General features: G+C 37.6%; 2 protein-coding genes across 2 annotated transcripts; both read right to left on the bottom strand.

Moving 5' to 3' along the window:
• Nucleotides 1–1778: 1778 nt before the first annotated feature.
• LOC116714671 (transforming growth factor beta activator LRRC32-like) lies at nt 1779–6207 on the bottom strand. Its single transcript, XM_032555361.1, has 2 exons — nt 5888–6207; nt 1779–5785 (listed from the first exon to the last, which is right to left on the bottom strand). Exons 1-2 carry the CDS (start codon nt 5975–5977, stop codon nt 3917–3919), a joined length of 1959 nt encoding a protein of 652 aa, XP_032411252.1. The 5' UTR covers nt 5978–6207; the 3' UTR covers nt 1779–3916.
• Nucleotides 6208–6299: 92 nt separating this feature from the next.
• On the bottom strand, nt 6300–12286 carry LOC116714673 (tumor necrosis factor ligand superfamily member 13B-like). Its single transcript, XM_032555365.1, has 6 exons — nt 11938–12286; nt 11725–11812; nt 10495–10551; nt 10297–10409; nt 10062–10206; nt 6300–7483 (listed from the first exon to the last, which is right to left on the bottom strand). The coding sequence occupies exons 1-6, from the start codon at nt 12178–12180 to the stop codon at nt 7368–7370; spliced, it is 762 nt and encodes a 253-aa protein (XP_032411256.1). The 5' UTR covers nt 12181–12286; the 3' UTR covers nt 6300–7367.
• Nucleotides 12287–12334: the final 48 nt, after the last annotated feature.

Below are 12334 nucleotides of genomic sequence, written 5' to 3'. Positions count from 1 at the left end.
TGGTGATAAATGGAGGACTTATCCCTTGCTTCAGCCCTCCGAGGGAGCCCTTCCTCACTCTAGTGAGTGTTCAGCCTTATGAAGCATATCATCCCAGCCCCTCCACGCCTATATCTGAAGCTTTCTCCTCACGAGGCTTTCAACCCAGCCCGAGACACCTTCTTATTGAATCTCTGTCATGTGTGAAACGACTCCAGCGAAATAGGGAGTTGGAAGTTGATCCACCACTAACACAAAAACATATGGCTTCACAAGGCCATGTTTTTCGCGCTGATAAGATGGAGCCAATGTGTGAAAAGGGCTTAGGTCAGTGTTACATTTATGTCTGGCATTTTGTGTATAGACTTTCTCCACTCACCTGCTTGGATTCTCTCAGTAGTGTGCAAATGCAAAAAAAATAAATAAAATGTGAAGGATTTCATTAATAAATGGGTCACTGGATAAATAACTTGCAGATTTATATTGTCATTTTTTTTCTGTTATAAGCAGTTTAGTTGTGATTCTAGGTTTCACTGCTTGCTCTCATGTGCTACTAAAAAAACTGCAGCATTTCAAAATGCCATGATACTACAACCACCAAGAAGAATGAATGTAATTTACCACTTGCATTCCTTTGGTTTCACACCTAACATCCACGCCGTATTGTGTTCTTGGAGTCCTCTTTGCTCAAACTTGTCAAGCTGCTACTTGATCTAGAAAACTTGTGGGGTGGGGCTGTTATATGGCTCAAGACCTGAGTGATAAGCACTCTGGCTATTCTGATGCTTCTGCTGGAGTCAATGACTCAGCACTAAAGGTAGATAAAATGCAAAGGACACAAAAAAGCGTTATATTGGTAATATATACCATTTGAAAGGACATCTTTAGCAGGGGGAAATTAAAGCAAAATGTTCTGCAGCACTAGTGCAGTGTTTTATGCTTCTGTAGTATATAATTAAAGTTAAATAATCGGTTCTTAGTTGAGTAAATATGATACGGTTCAAGTGACAATGACAAATTCCGGTAACACCCAGTGACTCATAAAAGTAGACACACCCCTGTTAAAATGGCAGGTTTTTAATGATGGAAAAAAATAAGATCACATTAAATAATTTATCTTAAATTACTGATTAAAGCTCTGTTAATCTGACATAAGTCCTGCACTAGTAAAGTGAAAAGAAAAAAACCTTTTCTTTGGCTCTTTCGCCAAAGAAAAGGAGTTGCTTAAGATTACTGACATAATTACTTTGTTTAACCACCGTTTGGTTTACTTCTAGTTGGAAATTTTCTTTCAAAGGGCTCTGCCAGCATGCCAGATCTTGACTTGGCAAAAACTGCCTTCTCTTCCCTAATAAAGAGGACACCTTTCGACACTCCTGTCCAGATTACCACCAAGATTTATTTATGCTCAGATTTAGTACTGGACTCTGGTACGTTATAAAGCTTTAGTTTTCTTCACAGAAAGAGCCATTCTTATGTTGACTTGGATGTGTATTTAAATTCAATGTGATGATGGAAAATAAAGTTCCTCTTCAGATTGTTGAGCTTAATCTGATGGATATTTGACAATGTTCATCTTTCTTGACAAACCCCCCCCCCCCCCAAAACAAAACAAAAAAATGTTTCACATAATCCAAGAACATGAAACTGTGCCCACCAGGTTTCAGAACAGGTTTTGTATTCTTTAGAGGAGGTTCTTCTTTCCTGCTTGATACCTTTAAACTATGATTCTTCTGATTCTTTGCAACCTCTTTCAAAACTTTAAAAATCCAGCCAAGAAAAAGTCAGGAGAACGCCACTAGCACAGCTGAATTTTATTTATGATAATTCAATTCACTAAAAATAATATGTGTGAACACAAGATGAATGAATGCTATAAATACATTTAAAAGTGCTTCAGCAGAATATGCTTAAGTGTGTGCAAAGTTATGCAAGTAGGTCTTTACATTTTCCATGCTAACAGATTTCCTTTATTCTTGTTTTGGCTTTACTGTACAGGACATAAGTCATTTAAAAGGTGGAAACTATTTTTTAAAATAATTTATTATGTTGTATTTATTTTAGTGCACAAAAGCTTTGCCTTTTAACACAGCTGTTCTTTTTTTTTACTCTACTGTATTTTATGGTTCACGGGGAAAACATCTGCTGGGCTCAAAACAAAAAACAAAAACAAAAACATAGAAACTGAAATTCACAGAAAGTGAAACTAATCCACTTCCAACTTCATGTGATTTATCTGTAGGTATTAAACCAGAAGATTCAGACTCTTAAATAAAGACTGCCAACATATTGCGGTAATTAAGTACAGCATATTTATTAAGTGCAGCAAGACTGATGCAGAATTACATCTTCCAGGGTTGGATCCTCGTCTGTTAGAAAACTCAGATTGATGTTTGATTTTTGAAGAGAACTGTATATCATTTTTGCAAGGGTTCATACTGAAAGTGTTACTGTTATTTTCCCTTTGACGATTCTTGCTTGGATTTCTCCGCTCTTTATTCTGGGAATCTTGTGAAAGGCTTCATATCAAAAGTATTTCAGCTCAAGCTGCAGTTTGATATGCTAACAAATGTTTCGCAAAGTTCGGGCAGCGGATCTGTTCCTCTGTAATCAACACAACTTGGGAGCCTTGGTGTCGATTCAAATCACAACTTTTGCACCGAGTTGGTGATGTGAAGTGACATGTTTTGTACAGATGTGCAGAAAGCTTTACATGTGCCAACTTATACAGGAAATTTTGCTTCCTTTAGTCAAAAAGGAAAATTGTTTTCGCAGACACTTTTCTGAGTCAAGCAAAGTGAAACTCCCAGGAGTTATCAGGAAATCTGATCTGTTGTCCAGTTTGCCTTTGAGTGTTGATTGCTGACTTTAAACGTAAAGTTCTGGTCAGAGGTTAACAGGCACTCATCATAGACATTACTGTCATATTAATTTTAAACTTTTATTAAAACTAAAAATCATACATACTTATAAGCAACAACATACAATTTCAGGGATTCTTATAAACAACATTTGGGTGTTTCGCACATGGCCAATCAGCAGCATATATACAAGCATCCTCCGCTTAAAAAGTAAACACAATTCTCAAACAATGCTTTTTGTTGATTGTTTTATGCCGCTGGAAATAAGTTTATTTCCCTCTAAGTGGTGCCACATTTGTATTGAAAATTAATTTTCAGATTGAGCAGCATGGTTGAGTGTTTTTATTGCACCCAGGAAAATCTTTGCCAAAATGTCTCTGCCAGCGCTAAACAGCTTATTCTGCAATTGACGATTGGAACTTGGAGAAAACAATTAGTCATTTATTTATTTAGCTAGCCATCAGCCTGACAGTCCCTCGTCATGCTGCTTGTTAGCTTGATCACATAATGCTGTGGACTGCAATTCCAATTTTCAAGCAGCATCTTGTGCTAGTTAGCTAAACCATTTTTAATGTGTATTTGGGATCACTGTCATGTTGGAGCAACCAGTTGTAAACAAGTTTCAACCATCTGACCAAAAAAGTGAAAGGTTATTGGTTGGGATGTATAAGAATATCACCGAAACCACAAAGGCTTAAGCCTGTTATAAACTAGAAGCTGCTGGTTCACCAGCATTACTATCCACAAAAATGAGCATTATGGCTTGAAATGGTATGATATTTTGTGGTATCCTTTAGGGAAGGATAAAAACAACAATCAAAAAGTATTTAAAAGTTGATCAGTTATTGATTAAAGCTCCACAAATCACCCATTATCAAACAGACTACTTTCTGTACAAACATAGATTTTTTTGACACCATGGATTCAAGAACGCCAAGAATAAATTATCTCAAACCACCCAGGTCTTGTTTTTTGAACATTATTGCAATTGTATGTTCCATAATCATTCCACGTTGTAGAAAGAGCAGTATTTCAACATTTAGCTAGAGCTTTACACTGTGCAGACTTTGTAAACATCACACCACAGAAGATCTTTGAGTGCAACAAAGCTTCCTGCTAAAAAAAATGAGCACTAATGACAATACAGTCACAAATAACAACGTTATGACCATTCCTCCAAAATGAACTCCCTGCCCATTTCTTTCAAAGGAACAGTAAAACAAAGGACTTTTTAGGTATTCTGACATCGTCAAGTTCCTCACTTGTGTAAAGCATTTGGCCTGACTAATGTCAGGCAGCTTAACCCTCATGTCATTCATGACTGTCAACCATTTGCTGTCACAGCAGTTGAAACGGTTGCCACTAATATACACTGTAGTCAGATTTGTGGATACAGCCTCAACCAAAGAATAGTTTAGGGTCATAAAGTTGTTGTTTCTTACATCGATTACTTTAAGAGGAGAGCACCCTAAGCTGCTAGGTGTTGCATTAAGTTTGTTGTTTGATATGTTGATCTCAGTCAATGCAGGCATGCAGGGTAAATACAGACCCGAGCTGTTTATGTTTATCCCACTGATTATCAAAGACTGTAAAGTTGTTTGCACACCTTCCAGTGCCATCTCATGTATTAGCATGTGGAGGTTTTTGGCAAGATTTAAGGAAATGAGTGAGGTCCCCTGAAAGGCATTTGGCAGAAGTATTTTTATGTCATTTTCTCTAAGATTGAGGTGTTTAAGAGTCTTCAGCTGCCCAAATGCAGTGCAGGAATAATCAAAATCTATATGATTTTTTGACAAAGATCCACTCAAAATGCTGCACGGTTGCAATGAATTGTCTTGTAGATTTAGTGTTTCGATTTGTGTGAGTGTCTTGAGGAAGAGCAGGGGCAGATGGGTCAGATCGTTGCCCTGCAAGTCGAGGTGCTTTAAGGAATGGAAAATTATCTGACGAACTTGCCTCGGATCACTATAATTTCTAACATCCCAGTTTATGTTTTGCAAACAGTTGTAGCTAAAATTGAGTGTTTCTAAAGAGTTAAGCAAGCTCAGCGTCTCAAGAGGAAAAGAGGCAAAGCGGTTAAAGCTCAGATCAATGTAAACCAGCGGCATTAGCCTCCAGTTTGCATGAAAATAATTATTTTGAAGCATCGGCTCATTTACAGCGCTCTGATAAAGAGAGTTTATTTCAGTTACCATCACAGCCTCTGAATCCAGAGCACCAAGCAAATTGTTCTGCAAATGTAGATACTTTAGTCGATTCATTTTTGGTAGGATTGGGAAGTATAACAGCTTGTTGTGACTGAGGTCCAGAACTTCAAGATTGTACAACACAGCGTCCTCTGGAGTAACAAAGAACTCCACTGAATTTCTGCTGAGATTCAGATATTTCACCTGGTGCAACGTAAAATCACAGATAAATGCAAGATTGTTTCTTGCCAAGTTGAGAGATTCTAATCGGCTTAGTGGTTCAAACGTCTGCGGTGCTATTTCTGATATCAGATTATCCTCAATAATAAGACTCCTTATACTTTTGCTCTCTCGAAACAGGCTGGGTGACAGTTTTATTAAAACATTACCAGTCATCTTAAGTTGATCAAGGGAAGACTTGTTTCTCAGTAATAGCTCAGCAGCGCCATTACTCAAGCCGTTCATTGATATATCCAAGCTCCTGAGTCCGCCGAGGGATCTGAGGGCTTTGCTGTTGCTGCCAAGGCTGACGCTCAGTCGATTCCTGGACAAATTCAAATGTTCAAGCCGGGCCAGGTTTCCAAAAGCCGCCTCGGAGATAAGATCCATCTGGTTGCCGCTCAGGTCAAGCTCCTCCAAGCACGGCAGAGCAAAAGCATGTAACTGCGTGATGAAGTTATTTGACAGGTCGAGCCTTCGGAGCCTTACATCCAGATCCAAAGGGACAGAGGAGAGGTTCTGATTGTTCCAGGACTGATTCTTGAAATGAAATGAACATTAATCATGGTTAAAATAAACTACACGTCCCAAGAAAATTCGGGCCTAAATGGATCTCTTTTAAGAATCTGCCATTGAGCCTACCTTTGAAGCATGACGAGTCCCTCCAGGTCTGTAAAAGCCAAGGGTAATTGACCAAAGAAGTACAAGATTAGAGAACGTATGTCTAACCATTGTGTCTGCTCTGCTATACTGTACCCCTGCTGTGTTCAGAGCTCACACACACCACCTCTTATAGCCCATGCTTCACAAAAAAGCAACAGAGTAAACAGCTGTGGACAATAGATACAGAGAGCGTGGTTTCTATTTTTAGACAAAGACTACTGATTATCTCTCCCTTTTTATTAAAATGAAGCAAACAGATCTCCTTTAATTTAGAATATATATATGGATTTCCAACACATATGCTCATCTCTTTGATTTAGTTTCTTGCAAGTTTGGGAAAAGAAAAAGAAGTGTAAAAAGGTTAACAATTATGACACTTGCATAAGCTGAATTATATACGCATTTTTAATGGATTAAAGACATTGCAAGATTTACATTGCCTTGTGCAGCTTTATTTCAGCCAAGTAAAGCCTTTACAATGTGATATAAATTTATACATCTGTTTGTTCCTGCCAAAGTCTGAGGAAAGCGGAAATCAGTCCTAAAATAGAGGAGAGGAACAAATAAACAGACAACGCGTTGGTGGAGCAGGAGGGACCGGCGAGGTATAAAGAGACACTTTAAAATAGAGTGATGAAAGGTCCTAGTGGGACAGAAAAAGAGCAGCAACAGACAACCACACAGGGGAAAAAAGTTTTAAAATATACATTTTTAAGGATAAAGAATTCAAATTAGGTTTTTTTTATGCTGAATATTTCTTTTTTTACTTCAAATTACTTATCCAGGAGGTTTGTATTTCTGTGGGGTATCATTATAACTTCACAAAGGCTCATTTCTTTAAGCCACATTTACTGTGCCGCAACACACAGTGAGCACAAAGCTGAGGGAGGTAAAACAAAAACTCTCCAAAACACCTTATTCCTACTGTTAAGTGTGAAGGATCTGTTATAGCCTAAAGTGTTTTTTGAAATACCATGTCCTAGCAAAGTTATCCCAAATTTTTGACAACATCAACACAGAAATTGTTGATCGGACACAAAATTAGTAATTCCCCATTTCTCTCAGTTAATCTATGGACAACTAGTGGTGCAAGCTGAACTGAAGGGAGCATAAGAGAAGACTCAGGATTGGGTGATCAGAAATGGTCAAAAATCCTTCTTTCTGCCTGTGCTCCAACCTCGTGCGATGTTATATACAAATAATCTACAGTGAATATACAAATAATTGAAACATTCATTTGATTTGGTTAAAAAAATCCTTCGTAATGTAAGTTTTATTTCCCCCCACATTATAAATGTGCTCAAATTAAATGTCTAGCTGTGTGTGCATATTGTTTACACTTAGAAAAGTTTCCAGCTGTTTTCCTGTTGCTGATAGTTGTTTATCTGCATCCTTTCACACAGCTCTGTGGCAGTTTCCCACTTCCTGCAGTAACACCATTAATTTATGTGAACTTGTTTCAGTTTAGCTGTATGACACCAAAAAAGGTCGAGTCAGCCTCCAGAGAGATCAGAGCCGATGGTCGACAAGGGATCATCATTTCCAGTTCCTCACCCAGAAGCAAGTGCACAGTGCCTGGAACAAAGAAACATGTGAGGTTGTCTGTAGGTTCAAACTGAAATACCTTTTTATTCTTTATATGTTTTCCCATTTTTTCAGTATTTTCTTACAGATAAAATGTAACTTGATGAACAACTTATCATTATCCTTGAACTAGTCTGGATAGGTTTTCAACAACTTTAAAGGGGCAGTATTATGCATTTTCTGGGTACAGTGGCATTTTATAGCACAATCAAGAACTTTGTTACTTTCAGTTGTTATGAAAATGCTCTGTCTATAAACTCCTCCTCTTTCTGAAACTCCGCCTTCAGGACATCATCACAACAGTGTTTCCCTATCAACCCTTTAACAACATTTTACCTGCCATTATCTGAGAAGTATGAGCTCAGTTCCACCAGGTGTTTGCTAATTGCTGCTGGCTAGTCTGAAGGAGCTGAGTGGGAAAGTCACGGGGGAGGTGTACTCTGTGAGTCAGTAACTTGGAAACTTGCAAACTGCAGCTCCGAGAAAAGAGCTCGGTCCACAAGGCGTTTTGCACAGCTCAGTGGTTGCCACGGGAGATTAAAGGATTTCTCAAATATGCATAAAAGAATCAAGGCAACACTCCAAGTATATTTTTAATGAGGGAATAACATTATAACATTATGTAAAGCTAAAAAAATATAAATTTTACATATTACTGCGTGTTTAATAATTTAGGGCACAGGTGTCAAACTCCAGTCCTGGGCCACTGCCCTGCAACTTTTAGATGTGCCTCTGCTGCACCACACCTGAATAGAATAATTAGGTCATTAGCAAGGCTCTGGAGACCTGATCTACACAAGGAGGAGGTAATTAAGCCATTTCGTTCCAGTGTTTTGTATCTGTGGCACATCTAAAAACTGCAGGACAGTGGCCCTTGAGGACTGGAGTTTGACACCCCTGATTTAGGGGCTTATTGAGGCTGCTGTCTCGTCAGTAAAGAAATTTGTATCGTTTGGTTAGACACGTACCTAAAACCGGATAATCATATTTAAAAATTATAATGATCTACTTTATAGTTTTGCTTAACATACACATTTATTAGATGCTTTATTTTGAGAGTAAATTGACATTTCATAACTTAACCTCGAGCTCTAGCATGGCACAAAAAAATGCTCTAGAACTATTTCTGAATACTTTTAAAGTTTTACCTTTCACTTCATAAATGGCTGTGATTCCTGCTATTTTATCCACATATATCATGTTGCGGCTGGCCTGACACAACCTGACTAGAACACAGTTCAAAGAAGAGTGTATATGTATTTCGACACGCATTAAATCATTTAGCGAAAACATCTGCCCATAAGAGTAATTGTTATGGTTCCTCACTCTTATGTGTAACTACTTAAATATGTGGGTCGGTGCTGAAAGACGAGCTGACTTATACAAGAGCAGAGGCGCAGGTTTAAAGAATAGGAACCATTTTTTAGGTAAAAGCTTTTTTTCCTCCTGTTTCATAGCTACACTGACAGCGTCAGGTCATTTTCTATAATCATAGCACACTCTTATCTCATCCTTCTTGCTTAGATGTCCTCCTGGTTATGATTAAAATCAATGGTATCTGAAATCAAATTCCTAATAGTAAAACTTAACATAAAAACAAAGTTTCTAAATCTAAAATTGTATTTGGAAATACAACGTTTATTGTATCTACAAAAGCTTAAAAGGTTATGCTAAGAATTTATAGTTATTTCAGTCCAGTATTCATAAATCCTTCTTTCCCAGATCAATAGGAACCTCTTAGACATTCAGCAGGAGTTTTTAATTATCCCACAACATTTTACATATTTCAACCATTATTCTTCTCAGGACAAATTAGTGAACAAATGACTTTTGTCCTAACTCATGTGGGTGCTTACAGCTCCAAATAGCCATAATTGGATAATTCCTTTAATTAGCATCGTGGGTATTTGACATAACACTTTTCAGATATCAACATTTTTTTTACTATTCGTTTAATTTCACCTGGAATAAGACTAAAATGACCTCCCAAGTTGTTCCTTTTACTAACTAAACTGTTGCTTGTGGTATTCAGAATAACTCGTGCAGGTGCACATTCCCTACAATTACAAGTTATGAGGAGTTTTTTTTTTTTTTAAAGTACTTTCAACAACCAGATTAGCTTTTCATGTGAGCTATCCAAAATAACTCATGATCAGAACGACAGAAAGTCAGTATCACATCATAAAAGTCCTGCACATAAAATATTGGTAAAAAGATTGGCCTTGGAAGAATTTAGACTTGTGATATGTTATTGTGCTACATTTGGTTCATTCTGACATTCTGGAAAGTTGGACCTGTTCTTTTCGGCGGTAGGACGGCCCTCGTTAGAGCAGCTCGGATTGTTGACCACATAAATTTCTGCTTACAACCCATTTGTTTTCCTCAGTTCTTTGAATTACAATAAAATTTGTGTCTTTAATGCATATTATCTTGCTTTTATATCTTAATCTTTGTAAAGCACTGTGGCCTGCAAAGATTGGCCTACTATAAAATATAGCAACTCTTAGTGAACCCTTGAATTTGTCTGCTCACATGTAACAAAAAGCAGCAGCTGTTTGGTCTCACTGACCTGCAGTGTAGCACGTATTGTCATAAGCTCCCTCTGTTATATCCTGCAGGCAGCGCAAGAGCTCTGTGGGTCTCGTCTCTCCCTCAGTGGAGCTCCAGCTTTGAATGACATGACCCATAACTGTGCTTTGACTTTGAAACAAAACCTGTGAGTTAAGTAGAACATTAGCTGAATACTTGGAATAAATCATATGCAATATCAACTTAGTTACGCTTCATTTGGAATGACACAATACTTGTCCAAACACCAAGTAATAACCATCTTCTTGGACAACGATCCTATTTTCCCTCTGTGAAATTGTATTTCCTCGCTGTGCAGAAACAGTCCAGGGGATCACAGTTATATTTCCTGGGGGGAAAGGCAAAACACATTTATTCAAAAATAATGGCAGGAAGGTGTGGAACTGAGGCCAAGTACATGAATTTAGTTTTACCTCTTCTCTCTGGCTGTTTGTTAGTGTTAGCTCTCAACTGTAGGAATGATAACGGAGCTGGCAAGAGAGGCAGATAAAAATCATGCTTTAATTTTATTAACTGTGAAGATATCATTTCTGATCCCACTACCACATTACACTGTAAAACCCAGCACCACATCTCAACTCATAAATGAGACAAGTTACCATAACTTGGCTTTTCACAAAAAGGTAGTCTATAAAAGTTCCATCAAATATCGGCACTTGATAAAAACTTAGTTGCTTTGAAAAAATGCACGTTTACATTTCATGACTTAAATGTGTTGTCTTGACTAATTAATTTAAAATTTATTATAGTACCGTCCAAACTTTGGAGACAGTATCTTGCTTCCACTTATGGAACAAAAGTTAGTTGTGCTTAAAATAATTAATAGATTTTTAATTATTAACAACTATAAAATGATTACTTAATTTGTTCTATAATATCTGAAAAATCTCCATGAGATTCAGTAAGTATGGAACAATAGACAACATACATGATTACCAAGTCTGTTAAAAGATCTTTTAGTGTTCTTAAAAATGTACAATTATTTAAAATTTAAAATAAGGCAAAAAAAAAGCCCTTAACCATACATTTCGAAGTAATGTAACCCAAAGTTACTCCACATAGGAAAAGACATTGCTTGGCTTAAAAAGCAGCACCAAACATAACAGTTTGCTGATTGTAAATGTTAATATTTGCTACCATAGTGTTGTACTGCACTGACATGTTTCTCATTCAATTATTTTAAGCAGCCGCCATCTGACTAGCTGTCAGCAAATCAAACAGGAAAGAGAAACATTACTCATAATAACCAACGGTAATAACTTCATAGAACCTCACCTCCAAAAAATACAAACTAACAATTTTAGTTAGCTTCACTTAATGCAGACATTATACTGATAATGTCTACATTAGAAAATATCTAAAGTTTTGTGAACTTGGCAAGTTCACAGACACCTTAAGAGCAGGCTGTATTATGTATAGTTACCTCAAATTACTCAGCGTAGTTGGGTTCTAACTTGATTCACTCTTAAGTACTTTTGAAATCAAACAATGCGTGTCATTTTAATCATATTAAAAGTGTATGTGCATGTTGGTTAATAAACTGCTTTGCAGCAGGAGGAGTTTTTGCCTACTACTTGGGTTTTACAGTGTAAAGCATAACTAATAAGCACATTTTATTTTTTAGTTCTCGGCTCCAAACCCACCTCTGCAGCTGCTCTGTTCTCTTTTTACTCTCCTAGAAAAGCTCTCCAGAGAACTCTGAGCTCTTTGGAAAACACTTTGCTTCATGCCCTGGGAGAAAACAAAGCATCGAGAGGAAATTTATTATTGCAGCACTATCTGAATACTCGCTAATGGTATAAATCTCAGCAGTACAGTGTCCAAGATGACGCCATAATGCGTAATCATTGACATACCTCCCTTGTTTTAGACATCTTGGCCAGTTTCCCATGGACTCCCTCAGAACGTTGCTGATTTAATTGCTGACTTATGTCCCCTCGGAGTTTCTGAAAATCTTTCTCTAAAACACTGACCCTGTGCGCGAGGAAAAGGCTAAGACAAAACATGATCGCCGTTAGCGAGAATAAAGCATTATAGAGCATAGTGAGACCTGCTGACGGGGTGTTCCCCCAGCTACTCAAATGGGTGAGGTTGCACATCAGTGCACGCCGGAAACCTGCAGTTTCAAAATGAGTTTCTAAATGAGGAACTGTCCTCTTGTTGCCTCTCAGAGATGGAACTCATTTAAAAACTGCTGAAACTGAAGCCAACTCCGCGGCTTGTTGTGAAACTCGCAGACAACGTAAAAAGCTA

Source organism: Xiphophorus hellerii, chromosome 23 (genome assembly GCF_003331165.1).
Source record: "Xiphophorus hellerii strain 12219 chromosome 23, Xiphophorus_hellerii-4.1, whole genome shotgun sequence".
NCBI classification, from domain to species: domain Eukaryota; kingdom Metazoa; phylum Chordata; class Actinopteri; order Cyprinodontiformes; family Poeciliidae; genus Xiphophorus; species Xiphophorus hellerii.
This window is presented reverse-complemented; position numbering and strand designations above follow the sequence as displayed.